Source organism: Accipiter gentilis, chromosome 24, assembly GCF_929443795.1.
Source record: "Accipiter gentilis chromosome 24, bAccGen1.1, whole genome shotgun sequence".
In the NCBI taxonomy this organism is placed as follows: domain Eukaryota; kingdom Metazoa; phylum Chordata; class Aves; order Accipitriformes; family Accipitridae; genus Astur; species Astur gentilis.
The window spans coordinates 3,111,197-3,133,668 of NC_064903.1; the positions used below are offsets into that span (position 1 = coordinate 3,111,197).

Genomic DNA, 22,472 nt, shown 5'->3' on the forward strand with positions numbered 1-22,472 from the left:
ATTTCCCAACTTTTGGAGTGTTTAACTTTGCAATCATCCTAAAGTGTTTCTACCATGGGGGGTAATTATTGATATTACGGCAGCACCCGGCGCGATTGCACAAGGCTCAGCAGCGGCCCCGCGGCCCCTGGAGCCGGGCTCGTGGGTGAGTTTGCCACCTCTGAGAGCCGGGGCAGCTCTGGGGCACGCTCAGGCACTGGAGGTGGATCTCCCCATTCCGTACCCAGCATTGCAATGGCAGAAAAGAATAAAAAAAAGTAAGAGAGAAAAGCTGCTTTTTGGGTCTGGCAAAGCGAGCGGGGCAGCTGGGGACGCGTGCTTGCTCCGTGGCCGACCGGTGGCGAAGAGGCAACGTCAAGACGTTCTTGATGGCGGGCCAGCTATTAATCCATGTATTTTAGCAAACCCCCGTTTATTTCTTAAGGTTCGTGTAAGCAATGGAAGCGGGGAGCACTGGGGGTGGGGGGAGCTTGTCTGGGATTAAACTCGCCTGAAAGCCAAGCACGCCAAGCTCGCGAGCCCGGGGAGAGCTTAATTAAAGTCAAAGGAGAAGCGTTTCCAAGAAAATAATACGGGGTATTTAAACGGGATATTTTTGTTCTGGGCCCAGAATGTCTCCTTTCCCTCTTCGGTGTCAGCTTTAATAAAACAAAATGAGATCTCCAAGAAAAACAAATTGGAGCTCTTAAAAGGCGCTGCGGAGATAAAAATCAGTAACACTGTTGCTGGTAACACCTTGGGTTATTAAAACGGAAAGAATGCTAACGATGCGATTTGCATCGGCCTTTCTTGTGGCTGCACCCGGGCGGGAGCCCGCTCGCCCTGGGAGGGGGGCGCGGGCATGGCACGGCCCCGACACCCCTCACCGTGGCCTCTGGGCTGGGCTGGGGGTGCGGGGAGCGGGCAGCTTCGCTGGCTGGGCAGATTGGGGCGTATTTGGGAACGGTCACGCGGGCTGGATTTCGGAGGCTTTGTTTTTCTTTCCTAAGGCCCGGGAATACTGCTCGGCCGAAAGCTCGCGGGGTCGGGAGCGGCGCTGAGGTCAAATACTAAAAGATTTGAAAAAATGGCAAGAGTCAGGATTCAGGGGACACCAAACTTAAAAAAAACAAATCAGGTCAGGGCTGATCTTGTTGGAAAGGATGCCGTAGCCCATCAGAGCTCTTTCAGAAGCGACAAACCTGTGGGTGAGAATACCACGCCGGACTTACGGCCCGAGAGCTGCCGGGTGCAGCTTTGCTCAGCACGCCGAGACGCCGGGCTGGGGAACTGGGGTCCCCTCCTCTAAAACCAGTGCCCCGATCCGGCTGGTACGGCTGAGCGTGCCGAGTCTTGTACTGAAGGGCTGCTCTCAAAGCGCTCCGGCCGCTGGCGGGCTCTCCCGGCCGCGTGGCCGCCGGTGGCTCCCCGGGATGCTGATGCAGGGATGCGGGGAGGACTGGGGAGCAGCCGGTGACGTGGGTTTGCACTTTGGTCCCTCGATCATCTGCTTCTACCTTCCCGCAGGAAGAGCGGATTAAAAGCTGCCCCTATTTTTCCACGTGCTTCCATCCTGGCCAGAGCCGACCGTCTCCCGGTCGGAAGGTGGCAGAGGCCACCGGTGCCTTCCCTGGGTACCACCCGCGGTCTGCGGGGATGGAACCGGGGTACGGGCAGGCACGGGGGTGATGCTGCTGACCCAGGTTCGGGGCGAGGAAGCCTCCACCAGCGTTTCCCCAGTTGGGTCCTGTCTGTCCGTCTCGTCTGCCGAACAGGAGGGTAGCTTTAAAATGCCTGGCGTGATGCCGTCCGCCCCGTAACCCGAGCGGTCCCTGCCAGCGGGCCGGGGCTGCAGAGGCCAGCTCCTGCCTCGCTGCCGTGCCTGGCTCCATCAGATAAGGCAATTATAGCTTTATCGCTTAATTGCAGAGTATAATAGCAAGAGCGTTACTGAGATAGGACGTTGCCAAGGGGTGAATATTGGCGGTGTTGGGGTTTTGGTTGTTTTGTTGTTTTTTTTTTTTTTCTTTTCTTTTTTTCAAAATAAACTCGGCAGGGCCTGGGCGCTGCTGGAGGTGTGAGGTCTTTGCGGGGCTCCTCCTGTCTGTACCCCACCGCGTCCCTTGCCGGCGGGGAAATTCAGCATCAAATAAAAGCCGTGCCGACCTCCCCGATGCCAGGGAAAGCTCACCCGCCGTCGGTGAGAAACCAGCCTGGGAGGGGAAAGGGTGAGGACCCACAGGGGTGTTGGCGACCACTTTCTGGACGCCTTTTCCCTTGCACCTTGGGAATGCGGTTTCCATCCCTTGCAGGTTTTTCCTGTCCCGCTTGGCAGGGTACGGGGTGCATGTTCGCTGCTGCGTGCGGGCATCGGGCTAACGCTGGGTAGCCGGGAGCCCTCGGGAGGGAGAGCCGGGTGTGCATCCGAAAACCCTCGCTATAGGCTTTTCTGCTCTTGGTGTCCTGTGTAAAATGCTCGACTGGTGCCCCTGCGCCGAGATGGGCAAAGGAAAATTTCATATTTGGCAACTTTTTCCCAGCTTGCTGGGGCTGGGGTGGGGGGGGGGTGGGGGGTGTGAGCGGGGCATCGGCTCCGATACCCAGAGCTCTGCTTGTCCCCAACCCACGGGGTCCCGGTTTTCCACTGTCCCCATGGAACCCTGCAGCCGTCGAGGCGGCTCTGCACTCCCAGTGTTGGGATTTGGGGCATTTCCCTGCCCAGACTGGCCTCGCTGGGGATTTTCTGCCTTGAAAATGGGGATTTTCGAGACCGATACTGGTGCGGGGCAGGTTTCTCACCAAGAGCTGAAGTTTTGCCCTCTTTGTCCTGATGTCTGCAGGGTAGGGTGATAAAAACTCAGGACGTCTGGGGACAAGGGATGGTGGCACAGGCTTTTAGCTGGGAGAGCCTGGCCCTTGGGAACTGCATTTTGGGAGAGGGCCTTCATTAAGGGAGTTTCATATAAAATCAAATGTGTTGCCCAAAGCTAAGAAATCATGGCAGATTTTTTTTTTTTTTTTTTTAAAGCTGTTAAACTCTGCCCTGCTTCAGTTCATCAACCAAAGCGTGAACCAAACAGCCCAGGAGTGGAGGTACTTCAGGTCCTGATTTGACCTCTGTGCCTGGCTGTTAACCCTCGCTGGCCCATCCTAAACTACACCCAGAGATAAGATTAGCCCCAATCTGGATTTCCGAGCTTGTTTCCCTCCCTTGGGACAACATCCCCCCATCCCCAGGTTTTCCAGCCACCGCATCTGCAGCCCCCCCCATGCCGTGGTTTGTGCCCCGCTGGTTTCATAAAACACCACACACCGCAGAAAAAAGCAGAAAGCAGTCTTTACGGCAGGGTGGCGGGGAGTTTTTCTCCTCAGTGAAGGCGGTTGCTTAGATTTTTATCGCAGGATGAAGAGGGAAGGAGGAAAAAACAAACCCCCAAAAGCTGTTGGGAAGATGATGCCAGGCAGGGCAGCACGAAAAGCAACGTCTTTGTGGGGTTTAATGTTTCCTCTGCTTCCGAAGCAGGAATTAGCTCTTGCAAAATGTCAGGGATGGCCGGGGGCTGTTGGCCCCGTGGCCACAGGCTGACACTTTTTGCAGCGGATAGCCCTTTCTTTTATCACCCGGCTGTGCCGGGGCAAAGCTCAGGCTTTGTCTGAGCATTTGAATTTGGGAAGATGATGAAGAGCTGAAAAAGCAGGATGCCAGGACCGGTGTGCAAGTGGCAGGTTTTTGGCTGGTTTCCCCATTAGTCAGGACTGGTGACGAGTCGATCTCCTTTTCCATTTTCTACTGAATGAATCAGTTTTGGCTCAGCCCGATGGTCAGACTGGTTAAGCGAGAAGCAGCTGGGATTAGTCTCATTAGCAATCGAGACAGAAGCAAGCCTCTCCCCGGCTCTGCAAATGTCGAAGCCCACAGCTGCTGTCTCGGTGCCCGGTGGGCCTGGCGGCGGTGCGGGACCTCCGTGAGCCCCGACTTGGGGGGGGGGGATCAGCATCTCCATCACCTCTTTCCCTTACACCTCCGTGCACCTCCCGGCTCCTCAACACACTGAAGCTTCGTGGCCAGGTCAAACCAAGTGGTCATGCAAACAGGGATCTGCATCCCGTGCTTTCTGCTGTCTTAGTGCGTTTGTCCTTGGTCAGTGCTGCAGCACAGATTTTTTTTTTGGGGGGGGGGGTGGAGTGGAATTTCAGCTTCAGGTTGCCTGCGGTTGCTGCTGCTCAGCTGCAGCCGGGGAGCGCGGCTCGGCTGCATTTACCGTTCCAGTTCCAAGGCAGCCCCAGTTCAGAGTTGGTCCTGGGCCAGCAAAAAGGGCTTGACATTTTGCCACGACTTCAGCTGTCACGGTTGGGATTCGGGAGCCCTTCCCGCCCGGGGAAGTCAAACTGCGGGCTGCCTCCGCTCCGCTGCCTGGCTGCGGACCCCGGGGTGCAGATTTACCCCGGTCTCACCAATCTTGCCACAGCACAAACACTTGGCCCCACGGCAACATTCGGCACCCCTGCCCCTCTCCGCTCATCCGTAATGCCACCGCCACGCGTGGGCACCAGCTTGCCACGGCCAGGCAGGGCTTGGGAAGGGAGAGCCCCGTGTCGGGGTCATTGCAGAGGTTGAGCAATCTGATGGTGTTTCGGTAAACAGATCGTCCCCAGCGCTGTCACGGAGCGGCTGGTGGGCTGGTGTCCTCCGGCGGATCTCCACGGTCCGCTCCTGGGGCGAGCGGTGGGGTTAGATCCACCCCGTGCTCGGGGCTTTGCGTCTCGGGGCTGCTTGTGGCACCTCGCATCCCTCCTTGCCCCAAAATCCCGGGAGGCTTCAGCTCTACGCTGCTGAAGCTGCTTGGCCCCTGCTCTTCCTTTTGCCTCTGGGCATGGATGGGTTTCATGGGAGAAATTGGAGCTCAGGTGCTTGAAAACAAGCCCGGGGAGTGCGGCGGGTGTTGCCTACGGCAATCCCACACCTGGCACCTCTGGGAACAGGGTAATTTTGATGCCTGCTCCTACCCCAAAATGCAGTATTTCCATGGAGAGGAAGAGGAGGCTCCCTGGCCACGGAGGTGGGATGTATGGTTTTTAAACCTGAATCGCAGGAGGACCAAAACTAACCCAGTAACTGATAGAAACCTTCATTAACCCGCCCTGTTATTTATTCCAATTTCAAAGCCCTTGATGCAGCAAAAAGCGAAGGCATTTCTCCGGGGAAGCTCATTAATGTTTCACTGGCCTTCGAAGCACTTTGCTGCCGAGGCACTTTAAATGGTACGGGCTGTCCCCGATTCCCCTCGGTCTCGTTAAATATTGCGTGGCTCCGAGGAAGCCACGGCGCGGCTCTGCCTGCAGCCGTCATGTGGGCTAAAGCCCTCCGGAGGTTGCTTTTTTAATATATATGTATATGTGTACGTATACATAGGTGCACACAGGCATATAGGTATGCACATATATGTATATGTGAGTGTAGATGTATTATGGATCCCCATTCGAGGTGCGTCAGCAGGAGCTGGAGGGCTTGGGGCTGGGTTCCTGAGATGCTAATGGGAAACACGGGGCTGGGTACCGTCCCGCGCAGGAAACCCCGACGCCTCGGCCGTGGCTTTTCTCCACCCGCCTGGAGCATCAAAGGGCAGGGCTGGCCCTTCCCCGCTCCGCGGGGCGGCTGCCGAAGCCACCCGGCGTCTGAAAAACTTTCAAATGAGAGCAGGTCAGCCAAAAGTAACAGCCCATTGGCAAAGGGGTATAACCTGTTTCTTGTTGGGGGGAAAAAAAAAATAAAATATTGCTGTTCTTCAGTTTCCTTTAGCTACTGGATTTGCTTAATTACAGCATGGTCTATTTTTCTGAGGCATCCAGTTGTTCCAAATGTGTGCTTTAATGTAAGGAAACTCCAAGAGATTAAAATTACATGGATATTTTACCCCTTTTTTGGCCTCTGGGTGTTTGGTTTAATGATGATACACAAGTTTGGGGATTTTTTTCCCCACCAATAGGCTTCAGGAGCACTATCCAAAGGCGTTAGTGTCTCTTGTGCTGGAGACCCAGGGTAAGCTCTCTAGCACTGGAGAAGGAAATGATTTCCCGATGGCCATCAGGAGAAGAGCCCAGATCTTCCACCGTGGAGCCGTTTTGCCACACAGACACGGCCGGGGCAGCCCAGGATGTTGCCCTGGCTGTCTGCCCGCTCAAGGGCTCTGCTCAACCTGCTTCCAAACAGCTTTTCTTCCTTTATTTTGATTTTTAAAGATACTTGCTCAAGGGAAGAGACTCCCCAGTGGATCCCCCAGTGCAGTCAGTCATCACCTTGCGCTGTTCCTCATGCCGTGGGAGGGTTTGGGCTCAGGGAACTGCCGGTGTGGTGGAAGAGCCCCGATGGAAGAGGCCATTGCAGGAAGGTGTTATCATCTCCTTTGTGAACAAAGCTCGAGGGCAAAACAACTTAAAAGCCGACTGGTGCAGCCTGGAGAGGGGCCTCCCTTCAAAAAGCGCTGCTGCATAGATTTTCCCTTTCATATTTCTAGCTCCATATAGAGTCTGGTATTGAGCGGACTTTGTCTTCGGGGAAACTGGGGCCTTGTTGGGTGTAAGCAAATAAGTAACATAACTGAAATATTTTGATAATATTCAGGCGGGCGGCTCTGCTCGAGTGCCGTAGGGGAGGCATCGCTGCCGCCCCAGCGTTCTCCGTCTCGGGGTGCTTGCCCCAGCTGGGGCTCAGGCTGAGGTTGCCGTAGCGGTTTTTTTTCCCCCCGGAGCTTGGAGGGGGCTCTGGTGGGCTCTGCTGAGCACCACACACCGGGAAAGGGTTGGGCCGACTGGGAGATGTGGAGGAGAGGAGGGGGAACGATGGGCAGCGCTGAAGCCCGGGCTGGGGTTGTTCCTGCTAGAGGAGGGAAGGTGCATCGCTGCCTTCAGCTCCTTAAAAAGTTGCGAAAAAAGGTAATAAGCTGTTCCCTCCGTCCGGCGAGGGACAGGTTGCAAAGTGACGCTTTGAAATTTTGCAGCAAGGAAGGTGTCGGTTGGGAGAAGTACTTGGAGTGCAAGAAGACCAGCCTTTGTCTAGGGGAAGGTTGGAGATGCCCATCACCAGAGGGTTTGGAGAAGAGGCTGGGCAGAAGTCCGCCAGGGCTGGGAGGAGACCGCAGATGTCCTGCAACGGCACCTATTTGTCTGAAAAATGGGGTTTCAAGTGTCTGGGCTGGGTGGAGGAGCTGTGGCCAGGGCTCCTGGGTTTGGTCTCAAGCACGCTGTGACTGTCCCCTTAATGGTCAGGGCTGGCAAAGGGCTGGAAATATTTTTCTTTCTGAGTATCCCTTAATTAACTGAAAGGGAAGGCTGTCAAGTACCCAACCAGGAGGGAAAAAAGATCTTCATGAGTCTGTGACCAGCCCAACATTTCGCCTCCATTTATGTTCCCCGGCCTCTTTGTTTTCCCTTTGAAAAAAGGGTGTTTTTCCCTCTATTTAACTGCTATTTATTTGCTGGTAAGTGGAAGGAATTCAGCTGGGATCAGCCCGGCTCCTGCCAGCAACTGGAGTTGAAAAGTTTCCGTGGCAGAGATGTAAAAGCAGAGCAGGGGGGTTGTTTTCCACCCGCCGCCGGTCCTCGCTCTGGGGGTCCTTGCGTCATGGCCAGCCAGGTTGGGTGGGTTTAATTCTCCTTTTTTTACTGGGATGTTGACAAGCGCCCGTGGGAGTTGCAGTGGGAGGAGCGCGGACCCCAGCCAGAGGGTTACTTCTCGCTGTTAATGGGAAACAGAAGATGGCTTGGGAGAAATTTGGCAAAGAAGGAAACTTTTCTGTCTCTTCCAGCTTGGAAAAAAGCATCCTTTCTCACCCCAGCCTCCCCGCAGAAGGCGAAGGGTTCCCAAACACAGCCCAGGCGGGTTTTGCCAGAGGCGAGGAGAGGAGACAGAAAGCGCCCGGTGATTTCACAAGGGATGGAGCAGTCTCGGGCCACCGGCCGCGTTTCGGGAGGAGTACCCAACCTGCCTCCCGTCAGGGGCAGGGAGCCGTCCCGTCTTCTCCCTGAGGCATCGGGGGTTGGGGTGCCCCAGGTACTTTCAATCTGGAGTAACGTCGGGAATTTTGGGGGTTCTGCAGCCGTGCCTTGGGTATAATATCACCGTGTAGCTGGAGACGCGATGCCGGCTGCGGTGGTGGGTTTGCGCTGGGCACAGGCACCCGTAGGGATGCACGCGGATGCTGCGCCGGGCCGGGAGATGAACCACTCACCTTGGTGTAAAAAGCCCTGTTGGCATCGCCCCCTCGGCCCCGTCCGTGAGCCACGGCACTGCTTTGCTGTCTGCTCTTGACATGTGCTGGCCGGGAGCCACGACCTCTGCATCCCGGCAGCGTAGCACAAAGCCAGCTGAGCTGCTCCGAGCCAGGGAAATGCCGTAACATCCACGTGTGTGGGATGGCTGGGTGCTGGGGTGCAGGTAAGCGTGGGCCAGAGGATGAGGTGCCCCCAGAGTCACCCTCCTGCCTTTTTGGGCTTTCAGGAGTCCCCCCAAAAGCAGCAGTGCTCATCTGGGTCCCAAGGTGGGAAGCAGTGGCCGGTGCTGGCCGGCCGTGTGCCCCGGTGCTGCTGGCCCAGTCCTGGTGCCGGTGCCAGGCTGGGATGGGCTGGCAGGCTGCCCCTCGCGCTGCTCGTGTCCTCGCAGGCGCCCACCCCCTTGCATCCTCTCTGCCCTGTTTGCAAACGTGATGTTTTTTGCCTTGGATGGATGAACAAGGCTTGCAGAGCGGTCTCCTGGTGCTGGGGGTCTCCCAAGGGAGATGAAGTGGTGGGGTGAATTCCTGAAGCTCCACCGCCCCCGTCCCAAAACTGCAGTGTCCTCCCAGTTGTCTGTGTGCTGCAGGAACTGGTTACCAGTACAAGTCTGCCAGTTACAAGAAGTGGCCACGGTGGGGATTCAGGGGAGATGAAATGGTTTTGGGCTGGGGGAGGAGGAAGGGTGTCACCACCACCCTGTTGGGGACGGGAGGATGGCCATGGCAGGGCACGAGTGCTGCTGACCTGTTCACGCGCTTGTACAAGTGACTGGAGGAGGTTAATCGTAGTCAAAGCCCAGTGAAGTTTGGTCAGGTGACGACTTTTCCAAAGGCTTTTTCGGACATGCAGCACCTGGCACCCAGGGCCACGGCTGACCCACACCATCCTGCCGGAGTTAATCATTGCCATCGGCTCTGGGACCTGCCGGGCTTCGGCAATAAGAAAGAACTGTTTCCCCCAAAACAGGGGATGAGGAGCCAGCACATGGGGCCTGGAGGAAACTCCAACCTGCCAGGGCGCATTGGGCTGGGGAGAGCCAGAACCCCTAACCCTGACCCTGACCCTAACCCTGACCCAAATCCAAACCCTAACCCTGGCCCTAACCTAAATGCTAATCCTGACTCGGACCCTAACCCAAACCCTAATCCTGACCCTGACCTTGACCCTGACCCTAACCCTAATCCAAACCCTAACTCTGACCCTGACCCGTTGCTCTCCCTTTCCTTTTAGAAGGTAAATATTGTGTGTATTGCCCCGTTGGAAGCGATGTGGTCACCCGGAGCGGGGCAACCCGGAGCGGCTGCTGGCAGCCCCTCGGGAGACCCCGCTCTCACCGCTTGCCCCGGTGGGCCCCGTGCTGCCGTCTGCGCTTGGGGCTGGATGGGGAGGAAGGACTTGGTCTGCTTTGGTCCCCCAGTCCCAACTGGGAGGTCCCTGGGGGCTGCTGGTCCAGCCCCGAGCTGCTAGGCTAGGAGATGTGGCCACTGCATTCCGGGAGGGTGTAAATCCCAGATCACTCCAAATTAAGCCTGGGAATCATGAAACTTGGGGTCTGGTCCCCATCTGCTTGCCTTGCTGAGGGTGGGTTCTCCAAAATGGGGCTGGGGGCTATTGGTGGTTTCCCCACCGTGTTTTCCCCACCCTCCTGCTGCCGAATAAACAGAGGGGCTCCCATCCTTCGGGCGAGTGCGCTGCATTGCAGGGGGGATATCCAAGGGGCATCACAGCTGGGAAGAAAAATTATATTTTTTTAAAAAATGGAAAAAATCAAGAAGAAGGACTCCTGGGGTTGGTACCGTGTGTTTGGGCGAGTGCTGGGAGCTGTCAGGGCAGCCGGACCCCGGGCCGGTGCCTGCAGGGCTGCGCTCGCTGCTGGTGTTCCTGACACTGGAAGAAGGTTTTTTATATATATATATAAAAATACTTTCTTCTCCCCGTGGGTGTGTTTTGAAAAGGGTCTTGGGAACAATGAGGATTAACAAGCAGATAGAGAATTAAATGCAGGGTTTGAGTCTTCAAATGTGTGCACATTTCAGAGCGCGTGTTTGTGCCAAGATAAACTCTGTCAGGAATAAACATCGTTTTACATGAAAGGCTAATTACAGATTGGCGCTCCGTGGGTGGGAGGAGGGAATTTTCACCAATTAAAATGGAACTTTTCTGTTTTTCATGAAATTGCTGGATTAAAACGCAGCCAGGGGCTGGTGAGGTGTTTGACAGCGCAGTTGAAGGAGGGGATGCTCGCCCTCGGGACGTGCTTTCCCCCCCCCCAGTACTGAAGAGGCTCTGCCAGTTCACGCAGGCAGGAGCTGCGTGAGGGCACTGGTTTTGCCCAACAGCAGTTGAACCCCAAGAGCTGCCCGCTGGGCGTGCAGCCCTGGGCTCTCACCCGGGGAGATGCGACACGGGTAAACTTGGTCCAATCCCGCATCCCTTGGAGTCACCCAACATCAGGAGAGATTGGAGTAACAAGATCCCCAGCCTCCCCGAGGGTGTAGGTCATGGAAAGACGTCGGGATGGGACGTGGTGGATGGGAGCCTGTGTTGAGATGAAGTTGCTGCGACCGTAGCTCCTATTTATTGGGTAACTTCATTGTGCGGTAGGTGAATCATCTCCCAGAAATTGTAAGCCAGAAGGCAACACGGAAAAGAAAAACCTTCCTGGCCTGGAAGGGGAAGGGCTGGGGAGAAAAAATCCAGCCTAGGCACATGGTGGGTTTCAGCTGCAGAGCACATGCTGCCTTGTTGCTTTTGGATGGATTTCACTAGAATTTGCATTTCTGGACCGGCTCTGGAGCCTCCGAGGCCAAGCAGGAGCCAGGCTGCAGACGGGGAGGACGTGATGCGGCTCAGACACGAGCTCAAACACCATATTGCTCTAGCCGGGTCGAATTCTATGGTTTTGGAATGAAACGATGCAAAATGTGGCTGGGGCTGAGTTTGTCCAAGACGTTCAGCGCATGAACCTCAGGCAAACACTCTGCGCCTGCTGCTTGCCAAGCGAAACCACAGATCTGTCTCCATCTCTACTTAATGTGGCCACAGGGCAGCTAGTATTGGGACTTTTCTCTCACATAAGCTGATATCTGTCACTTAGTGGTTACAGGAGGTGGCCTGCACATCATCTCTTAAAAGTTCCCTGCATCCTTGAGAGCGAGGGAAGGCAGAGAGGCCCGATCAGGGGAGATGTGGTGGGTTTTTAAAAGCAAAGTACATTCCCAGCCTCCTCTGCTCCAGTGCCCTGTGCTCCTGAACCAGTTAAAAATTGATTTTTTTAAAAGTCTCCTATGGCAAAGACTGGATGGACGATTGCTGGGTTTGGTCTCTGAGAAGCTGTTGCGTTAACCGTGGTCACGGGACCATGCCTTGGTGACGGTAGCTGCCACTTCTCCTACGATATTCACATTTTTCGTTAGTCTGTCCTAATACCACCACGAACAGGACACTGAAAGGGTCTTTAGTCTGACCTGGCCTTGATTAATTCCTCTGAGTAATTCCATTTATTCCCATTTTCAGGCGGTGATGGAATTGTTTTCAAAAGAAGGGAGGGGGGAGAAGTCAGCCAAACCTGATAAAGGAGGACTTTGTTCTGAAGCTTTAGGGTATGGTACCAAGCAGGGCTTGCTATACAATTAATGAGTTTATCTGGCTTTTAGCTGCACGTGATGCACGGTGGCTGCCACCGCGCCGCCCCACCACCACCACCTCCCGTCCAGAGGAGCCCGGCTGCTCCTCAGCTTCGGTTTGGGGCTCCTCAGCTTCGGTTTGCTGCTCTTTCGCTTAGTTTCCCTTCCTGCCGTGCATCGCGGTGGCCTCCTCAGATGTGACTTTGCGTCTGCCTTTATTTAAGCCTTGACCAACCCTCCCTGGGATGGGCTCGCTCCGCGGGGGGCGTTGAGCACATGGGGCTTGGCTTTGAGCGAGCAAGACGATGACGCAAATTGCTTTTTAAGGGCACAAGATAAAACAGCTGCTTCATTCTCGCTGCAGATGTGCTGTGGGCGGCACGCATTAGCTCCGCGGAGCGGGGGGTTACAGCTGTCCGCTCCCCCATAGTGACTGCCTGGGCAGGGCCACCGGGTTGCTTGGCCTCCCAGGCCACCCAAAAAGGGAGCCAGGTAGGGCCGGGACAGGCTTTGGAGATGTGTGATGAGGTTTGTCGTGCCGGCACAGCTTCCCTGTCCCCAGAAAACACGAGTCAAGAAACTACTTTTTCTCCGGCCCGGGGAAGGTGACCCTCAGCAGCATGTCCCCGTACCCGCCGGCGGCCGCCCTGTCCCGGCCGCACGGCGCAAGCGGGAGAAGCCGCGGGAAGCGAGGGAAGACACTTCCTCCAGCGGCGGATCTGAGCTCACCTCCTGGCCCTTGATCCCTCCAGCCCGGGGTATTTGGGTCAGCGGGGAAGCACGTCTGAGAGCGACATCCCTTCCTTCTCTTTCCCTGGAGATTCATTTTTAAAGGAACAAATACTACGCAGTACGATTTTTTAATGATGTTTTTTGGAACAATAGCTAAATACCGGGGGGGTTCGGATCTGCGTCTCCCTGTGGTGATGTTTTCCCCTGTTGTTTCTCGCCTTCCTGCGCCCACCTTGCTCTGCTCCGCCGTGCCCAGAAACCTTTTTCTGCTCAGGAAAATACCGGCAAGGAAGGAGCTTCTCATCCTTTTGGGATGGCTTTGCTGGAAAGAGAGCTGATCTGGTGTCTGGCATGTGGCACCCACCCGGACCGACCCTGGGGGCTCTGCCCACCTCTTGCTGCCGTGAACGTGCGGACATGGTGCTCACAGCCCTCCCTGGCCCCTCGGCATCGCCAGCCCCATCGCAGGTCCTGACCCCCACGTGCCAGTCCTCCGCTGCCACAGGGTCCCCACTGGCGTTGTCACCTGCTGGCAGGAGGAGGAGCTGGTGGCCGAGGCATACGTGGTCCCGGAGCTCCTCCATCATGGGCACAGCCTGATGACGTTGGGCTGGTGGGCGAATGGGTCACCTCTCCAGTTTTTACTCCGTCTTGAGCCCAGAGTGAGCGGCGCTGGGGAGGACAGCTCGGCTTGGCCGTGTTACCCGCACCAACGCTCCCTGGAGATCTTCAGCCACTGTGTTCTCCTGTCGCGTTGAAGGCCACATTGCTTTGGACCTACCACGGGCCAACAGTTTGGCTGTCTTTGTTAAATCGAGGTGGGGAGGAGTAATTTGTGGAGCTTTACCCTGTGTGATCACGTTGTGGGTGGGCTGCTGGTGGGATGCTCTCCTTGGTCAACCTCTCTGCTCCAGCAAAGGGGCTCCAGCCCCATGCTGGGCTCTTCCCATATCCCAGAGCATCCCCAGGACCACCAGCAAGATCCCACCAGCTTTGGAGGAAGCCGGGGCTGCGGGTGGCCTGGGCTCGGTGGCAGCTCGGGCTGCTGCTGTCCCCCACCCCGCTGCCATCCCTGCCGGAGCAAGCGGTGAGGAGTGGGTTACGTGTACCGGGGGGGTCACGGCTCCCCGGCTGCTGTTTTATTGCCTTCAGGAGGGGTTGTGGGTGGGAGCAGGGTGGCACGGACGTGGTTGGTCTCGGCGTAACTTGCAGTGCCAAGCAGGGTCAGCGGAGAGGTGGCTATCGGGGAGGGACAGCATGCATTGAGCCACCTCCTAATATTGCCAGCACCCAAATCAGAAGTCATCTCCGCTCCCCCTTGCAAAAAGAGTGCTTTAAATGCCCCCCTCCCCTTCTTTTTTAACTAAATAAGCAGTTTCTGAAGCATTTGGTGTTTCTGTAAAGGCATCCCTCGGAGAGGGGCTTTCTTGGTCATCGCCAGCCAGGTCCCCTTGCAGCACCCAGCCGGGCAGCTCCAAAACCAGTTGCTTCAGCTGGTGGTCCCAGGAGGTGGTTGGACTCACGGCTCCTTGAGGCTCAATCAAGTCTTAACCCGACTCCTGTCCAAGTTCTGTGCAGCTCTTGAGCTCCTTCCAGCCCTGTCCTCAGCTGGATTCGGTCCATCGTTTCTTTTAGGATCTGCTTGATCGCACTGCGCCGCTGATAAGGCTTCATGCCTCTTGTGGGGGCTTGTCTTTGTGTGTTTCGATATCTCGCCCAGGTTATCAGCCACAGAGGGTTGTGAGGTGTGGCTGCGCTAGGAATTAACCATCTCATCCAAACCCCGTGGAAATCAGAAGCAAAGATTCCCCCCCGCCTCTTTTTTTTTTTTTTTTCCTGTGGGCTTTAAATCAAGTCGTAACTTCTCCAGCATCGGAGGAGCTGCCGAAGGGAAGCCCTGACTCAAGCTGGTTAAGCCCTGTCTGGTTTCCACCGGAGGAATGGCTGCCTCTGCCCTTCATGACCAGGAAAGGCTAGGAGGACCTTCAATACCGCGTTACACAGATTGCCAAAAATAAACCCTCCATCCCCTGGACCGGATCCAGGGAGTCTGGTTCCATGTCCGGAGGGGCAAGTTTGGGGCTACGCTTCACCTGAACCCTGTTTTTTTCCCAACCCGTGGTTTTCTGCCGTGGCTTTCCTCTAGCCTTGCCCTGACCCAGGCGAAAGGAGATCACCACCGTCGCGCTGGGGATAAAACAGGGGGGTAAATTGTGCAACCTGCTCTCTGGGGGCTATTTTGGTGTGAATCACGCCAGGACCGGAGCCGGGACCGAGGCAGCTTTCTCCTGCCCCCAGATTTTGCCGAGGTTTCTTTCCAGCGCTGGAGCTCGCCCAGCCCTCCCGGCTTCCCGGGGCTTCGCTGGGAAGCGCTGGGAAGACAAAACCCCGCTCTGGAAGTGAGGCTATTGTTCTTACTAATTTTAACTTGATGTTCTTCCCCAAGCCTATTTTTATTCATTGCTTGTGGTAAGCCCTTTCTCTAAGGTAGAGCAATTTGCCACAGGACTCTTTTTTTGTGTTTACCGATTTTAATTGAGCGATATCTCCTTTTTACAAACCCAAAGCTGGAGGAGCTTTTAAGCGCCCGTTGCTGAGCCTCTCGCCCCGGGTTTGCTTTGATCTCTGCAGGTGAGTGTGCATTTTTGGGGCCAGAGATTGATACTGCTTATTTGCATGTAAATCTCCGGGTTATTAAGATCAGAATCTGGCCCTTTAAATTTAATACTTTGCTTTATGCTTTTATTTCCGCATTTCTTAAAGTAATTTCCAAAAATAACAAACTTCAAACATGACGGGGCCATCTAACGTTTTACTGCCTTGGCTGGAGTAGAAGGAACATTTCTGGAAGTATATTATCCAATTTAACGAGCCTTTCCCATCTTGGCTTTGCTCCCACCCCTCACCCCCTCTTGGAGTTGTTTTGGACGGCTCTTTGGAGCCGTGCCACCTAATCCTATTAGAAGGACTTTCATTACACTGTGCCTTGTGTTTATAACCAAGAAAATCAGCTGGAGAGGGGGGTCCTCTCCCTCACCCTTTTGCATTTTGCCTGGTGTCGAGACGAGAGCCTGGCGAGTCCCACGAGGTTCCCGCGCAGCCCTTGCTTTTCTTTTTACTGCTCCGCTCTGCATTTATTAAGGAAGACTTCGGAGTAAATTGGGTCCTTGCAAACTTATAATTAATTTGGAAGGGTCAGTTCTTCCCAGGCTAGCGAGGGCTTCTTTGTGTGGTCCTTTTTGAAACGCAGAGGTTGGAGAGGCTGTTATGTGGCTGGGATTTGCTTTTAATAGGAACCTGGCTATTTTCTGAAAATCTCACGGCTCTTGAAAGACGGGTTGTTATTGTGTGGGGCTGTGCTAAAAGGGTTTGCAGAGCACTTGGTTTGGATGCAAAAAAAAACCCAACACAAAAAAAAGGAATAAAAAAAGCAAGGAGCACATGTCCTGGGGTCTGTGCGGGGCAGATCGCGCTCGGCAGCCCAGAGCCAGGGCCTGAAGCTGGGAGATGCTCCAGGAGGTCCCCCCGCTTGGGTGCTGGGTAGGGCTGGGGGCTCCTTGTCCGTCTGTCCGTCCTGCCCTGCCCTGCACCCCGACAACGGGACTTCTTGCTTCTCCTCAGATCTAGTAGACTGAGAATTTCTTTCCTTACCACATGGCTTTTCTCAAAAGCCTGCCTTTCCTCCCCAAAATAGTCACAGAAACCATTAAAGAGAGAAGGTAGAGGGCAGGGAGAAGATGATGGGCTGAAATAATCTGCGAACGATAAAAGTTTCTGAAAAAAGACAGCCAGACGGTGGTTTTCTCCAGAGGTGGGTCGGAAGGAGACGTGAGATCACGGTCCCGCTTGGGCATCGCCTGGCAGGGCCAGGGATGTAACCTCACCTGGCGCAAACCGTGCGTCTCCCATCAGCTCAGCTGCAACGAGAAATCCCCACTGGACGTGGGGCGAGGGGGAGGTGAGGCAGTCCTGGCTCTGGGGAGTGGCGAGCAGTGATGGATGAGTGTGGTACCTGGAAACACAGAGCTATAACTCAGGGTATGAAACTCTTCCTAGCCAAAGCCAGGGAGCAGAGGGCTCTGAGGAGTTCAGGGGACTTTTGGCCGTGGAGTTGTCCCCTATGGAAGCGACATCAGTGGAGACGTCATAACCTGCCCAGCAAGGGCCATTAGAAAAAAAGCGTTAAAAGCTCGGTGCCTTCCCTAGGAGGGACATAAAATCTGGCCGTCCCTCCATTGCACAGGCAAACAGCGAGATGCTGCAGGTTGTGCCCCGGCCGTGACACCGGCGGGCAGCACGGGTGGTAACCGTGTTATTTATGAGCCGCGCTGTTAATTAACGGTGTGATGGGTCTCTGCCGAGACCACCTTCAAAGGAGTCAGTCCCTGGTTGTTCCCCTCCTGGCCCCCGTTTGATGTCCCACCCTGACTATCTCCTTTCTTCTCTCTTTCCCTAGCATGGGTCGGCTCCTTGGCCATGGGCATGATTTTTTTCTGCTCTCCCATCGTCAGCATCTTCACCGACCGGATCGGCTGCAGGACCACGGCAGCCTCGGGAGCTGCCATCGCCTTCATCGGACTCCTCTCCAGCTCCTTCACCAAGTAAGGCTGCGGAGGGGCCGTCCAGCTCCTCGGCGAGCTCCTCTTCCTCCCTGTTCCCTTCAACCCTCCCCGCCTACACATTGCTGCTGCCTTTTGGGGCAAAGCAGGTGATTTCCATCCAGATGAGAGGTCCCCTGGCACCCCTACAGCCCATATGCAGCCTAACTGCGCACAGCCTGTTTCTCTCCAAATTGAACCGAGTTGCTCTTTGTCCTTATATAAGAAGAGAGAGAATTTTACCTGAGTGAGGGACTTACTTTGTTTTATGGGATTTCAGCCCTCAGGTCCTTCATTTGATCTTTAAAACAGGCAGGCAGAAGTTGGCGTGCCTCTTGCGGGCAGCTCCAAAGAGATGCTCGTGCACAAAACCCGTCTCCTTTGCAACCAATTTCACATTTGGTACTGAAAGTAAATTAATGCTTAAAATAATATTTGATGGGTTACACCTGGCAAGAGGGAGTTTCCATGCCGGGCAGACGGGGATGAGGACGCAGACGGGGTTTGGACCAGTTTGTGCTGTTCCCGCACCAGCTCGGGCATTTGCGGCAGCACGGGGCGATGGCTGCTCCTTGTTTTCCACGGCTGATCCCATGCCATGAATTTCTGCTGGCAGGGGCTTGCCCATGGGCATTAGGATGGCAGGTAAACCTGAGTCAATGTGAGAGTCTTTCCAACCCAAGACATTTGCATCTTTTTGGGAGCAAAAAGAGGTCACCTCTGGGGTCCTTTATGCGGCACTTGTTAAATGGAGTCTCAAAGGCACCGTGGAAACACCCTCCAGAACATCATTTGCCCCAGTTTTCTGAATAAAAACATCGCTTGGGGTTGGATTTCAGTTAAAATCAGCATTGTTTTAATTAAAATGCTTCAAGAAGTGGTTTTTTTAAAGCAAACACACACTAGTTTCCCAGAGGGTGACTTGCCTGCGCTGTGCTTCTCCCTGCCCACCCTGCCCGTGCGGGGCAGCAGGATGCCAGCTCCTTTTTACCTTGGGCAACGAGACCCTTGTGTTCATCCCAAGCCTGGTTCCCTGGGGATACGTGCTGTGTGATGGGTCCCCAGCTGCAGGAGCCCCCCCCATCACGCTGGGAGAGGGGAAGCAGCTTCTGAGCCTCCCAGCAAAGCCCTAGGGACTGGGGCCAGTTGCAGCCGGGGGACTTGGGATGCTAAAACCATCTCGGGCAGCAGCACGGGCAGCGGCGTGGAAGGAACCACCCTCTGCGACTTCCTCCGCAGATGCCACCCCTTTGTATTTCAAAAGATAGTAGTAATCAGAGAGAGCGCGGTCGGTCCTGAGGGAAGGTATGCCCAGGCTCCTGGCAGCGCAGATCGCAGGCGCTTCCCATGTAATCTTGCTTTCCTGCTAATCAACGAAGCTTGGACTTTTTTTTTCTCCCCCCTATTGTAAAACGTTCGTGCAAAGAAAAGAGCTCTTGGGACCACATCTCTGCCAGTGGCTTGTGTTGGGCTTAAAAAAAATAAAAATCAAACAGTACAGGCAGAGAAGAATATTATTTCCAGGAGAGCTCCAGAGCTGAAATCCCCATTTCCTGCCTTCTCACTCTCGGTTCACATTCCTTTGGCTGCCTTTTAAGGGAGAAAGAAGCCCCTTTGCAGCTGGACCGCAGTGAGGGAATCTGCCTTCGGCACAGCCGAGCCGGAGCCAGAGGAAGAGCAGCGGGGCTGCGGGATTTGGCAGCGCTCCATCTGGATGGCGAAAGCTGGTCCCGAAATTCGGAGCTAGTGGCTCCTGCTCACCCAGAACAATGGAGAAGGGGGTTGGGTTTTTTTTTTTTGTTGTTTTTTTTTTTTCTTTTGGTCCCCCTTGCCAGCTCCTTGCAGCCGCAGCTGGAGATGACCCACCCAGCGCCGGCTGGGCTACATGCACCGGTGCAAAGGGAGCTGCTGCCGTAAAGGGAGGCGCAGCCTGGGTTTGGTGGGCTCAGCAGGGCTGGATCAAGGCTAATCCACCCTTTATCTCCTGGTTTCTCTAAAATGCGTTTGCTTTGTCCAAACAGAGGAGCAGCGGTTCCCAGCACTGCACCGAGCCGATCCAAAAACCCACTCAGCCACCGAGCCTGCACGGCAGGACCTCAGCGCCCAGCTCACACTCAGTGCCTCCTACTCTCAAAATATTGGGAACTTTGTACAAAAACCAGTAAATAAACAAAATATGTTGAAAAGCAGAGCTCTGGGGAAGGCTGAAGATTTTTGGATGGGGCCAAGGTGAGGGTTTTCCTCGCTTTGCCACCTTGCACCGGAGTGTCTCCTGCACTCGTAATCACCTCGAGCCACCACAGATCTTACGCGCCCTCAAGAAGAGAGAAATCCCAGTTGTGTTAAGACTTCACCTTCCCTCTGGTTTTAAGGAGGATGTTTTAGTGTGAGGAATGGGAAATGATGGCCAGTTCAGCAGGGCTGTCTTCATATGCCCCCCAATGCCCTCCCAGCCCTCCTCTTCTGCACCGTTAAGCATTTCGTGGTGGGGTTTGAATCCCTTTTCATCTGCCTCTCCTTCCCCTCCACAATTTCTGCCCGGTTTCTCCTGCAGCGAGAAATCCCCCAAACCTCTGCCAGCGGGGCTGAACGAGGGCCGTTCCCATCGTGAGCTGTAAGTGAGAGAGGCGGCCGTTGGAGGGAGACCTCCTTGGCCCAGGAGATGTCATTATCCACAGGAGACCTCGTTATCCAAGGGAGACAATGCCACTCTTCCCACCGGAGAGCAGCTGGCTGATTCCCAGGGAGCGGGGTGGGAAATCCTGGCTAAGAAGCATGGTTGAAAGGAGCCCCTGCTCATGTGGGGGTGTCTTAGCGTCAACGGGGAGCAGATGGGAGCCGTGGCATTTGTCTCCACTTATCCAACACGTCAGCTTAGCTGCCATACCAAAGCTGGTGTGACCCAGCTGAGATGGCCGCGGCTGGTGTGTGGGAGGTCGGAGACAGCCTGTGTAGCCCAGCTGCTTGCCTGGCTCCTACGGAGGGGATTTCTGATGTGGCTTCATTCTGGAGTAGCTGGAAATTGCCTTTCATGACAGTCATTTGTCTTTGAGCCGTTGGGTACAGCAAACATGTTCTGCTTTCTGCTTGGCTAACTAAAGAGAGGAGCGTGTAATGGAAGAAATGATGTGCTTGTAAATGTTTTCTCAAGTTCAAACTGCTCCATTAGATCTGGGCTGCTGTCTTCTCACTTGCTTCATGAGCAGCACTCAGTATTTCACATGAGTCGTTCTGAGTGCTGGAATAAAGACCCCGTTTTTGCAGCATCGCTTGCCCGGTGAGCTGCCCAAATGTTTCCATTGCATTCTCCTCCCATGCAGTATTTCGTGGCAGACTTTTGCAGCTGAATGTATTGCATGGGGATGAAGAAAAAATCCTTCATCTGGAGAGAAACGCAATGGGTTATTTGCACTGCCTAACTTTAGGATCCTTTCTCAGTTGCTTCTTTTGGGAAAACTGGGCTGGCAATTGGGGAACAGCTCCTTCCAAGGGCTCTCAGGACTTTCCACCTGTTCTGTAGAGCAGCCACTTCACTTCCTCCTCGAGTGCAGCCACCAATGTAAGGTACAAACAAGACCTATTAATTTTCTAATTGAAGCTCCCAGAGGAGCTTAAAGAAGAAGAACTTAATTAACCAGCCTGGAGCCTGGCAGAAACGCAATGTTTCCTTTCTAAGTGCCTAATAACCAGCAGGGTTGGTGCCTTCTGCTTTCAAACACTGGGTGCAGAATGTTTTCAATTAGTCCTTTCAGTGGAAAAAAAAATTGATTTCTAGCTAAAAATAATCCACCTTGCCTACCTTAGAAAATCTTGCTTGCTGTAATTTAAAAACCATTCAAGTTAGGTCAACTTCCCAAGGAGGGGAGGTTGGCTGCTGCCTTCTCCTCTTTGCAGAAAGCACTCCCCAGCTAGACTTCATTTTCCCGAAGATTTAACATGCCAGCTGTGAAATGAGGATAATCCTTGCTTTGGCTAAGCAGTAAGCTCCTTGAGGTCAGACTGTCTGTGTAGCACCTGTGGTATGTGAGACCTGGGTTTTGACTCCAGGTTTTGCAGGACCGTGGGGGAGAAGGCTTCCTTACCTCTGCGTAACGTAACCACCTCGATGTGTATTTTTTTCTCACTAGGTCTCTGGAAGTTCGTTATTTCACGTACGGGATCCTCTTCGGCTGCGGCAGCTCCTTCGCCTTCCAGCCCTCGCTGGTCATCCTTGGTCACTACTTCAAGCGCCGCCTTGGCTTGGCCAACGGCATCGTGGCCGGCGGCAGCTGCCTCATCTCCGTGCCGCTCCCCTTCTTCCTGAAGATGGTTGGCAAGGCTATTGGGCTGGCGCATACTTTCCAAGTACTCAGTGCCTTAATGCTCATCCAGATATTCTTGTCCTTGACCTATCGGCCCATCTTGCCACCTTCTTGTGACTCTCAGCAAGATGGGCAGGACAAGTTGGGCAGCCGGAGCGTGCGGCAGCAGTGCTGGTCCCAGACGCGCAAGTATTTCAACTTGAGGGTTTTCCGGAGAAAGACCTATCGGATTTGGGCTTTTGGGATCGCTACTGCTGTCCTGGGATACCTCGTACCTTACATGAACCTGGTAAGAGCCTAGGCTGGGACTGGAAGGGGAGGGCGGTCCCATCGCCCGGAGTAAAAGGGCTCCTCCATGCAAGTGAGGAGAAGGTGGGAAGGTGGAGATGGGCAGTAAGGACAGAGCCATCAAAAGCCTCAAAGCTAAGAAACGGCTGCAGGCACGTCCTGTAAATAGGAATAGTGATGGGAGGAGACAGCTTTTTAATGCTTCTATGTGTCCTCTGTGCCAGGGTGGGCAGAGCTGTCGCTTCCCGCAGCTCCCAAGGACAAGCATCGGTAGCAGGAGAGAGGAGGGGGCTGTTGGGTTTGGGGTGGGCAGAGATGGTGTGTGCAGGTCAGCGTGGTGCAGACATGAGGGTCACACAACCACCCCCAAAGCCACGAGCCCTCTGCAGGAAGTCTCGTCCATTTCTGGGATATGAGAAGGATTAACTTACTGAGGATTCACGTCTTTGTATCCTTCCCTTCATCCTAGGTAAAATACGTTGAGAAGCGATTTCAAGAAACCAAAAAGGACTGGATCCTCCTGGTTTGCCTCGGAGCCATGTCAGGGCTGGGGCGCTTGGTTTCAGGCCGCATTGGTGATTGCATTCCCGGGCTGAAGAAGATTTATCTGCAGGTACGTTGTGTCTGACCCTCCGCATAGCTGCTGGCTAACCACTGCGGGTCAGGGGATAGCATCT

At 54.6% G+C, this 22,472-nt stretch overlaps 1 protein-coding gene across 1 annotated transcript in view; it reads left to right on the plus strand.

The window, feature by feature from the left end:
- The window catches only part of SLC16A2 (solute carrier family 16 member 2), a 40,458-nt gene that overhangs the window by 8,963 nt on the left and 9,023 nt on the right, over positions 1 to 22,472 (plus strand). Inside the window, exons 2-4 of the mRNA XM_049827644.1 lie at positions 17,065 to 17,209; positions 21,334 to 21,796; positions 22,265 to 22,408. Of these exons, the coding sequence (XP_049683601.1) occupies positions 17,065 to 17,209; positions 21,334 to 21,796; positions 22,265 to 22,408 (752 nt within the window). The remainder of the gene's footprint in view (positions 1 to 17,064; positions 17,210 to 21,333; positions 21,797 to 22,264; positions 22,409 to 22,472) is intronic.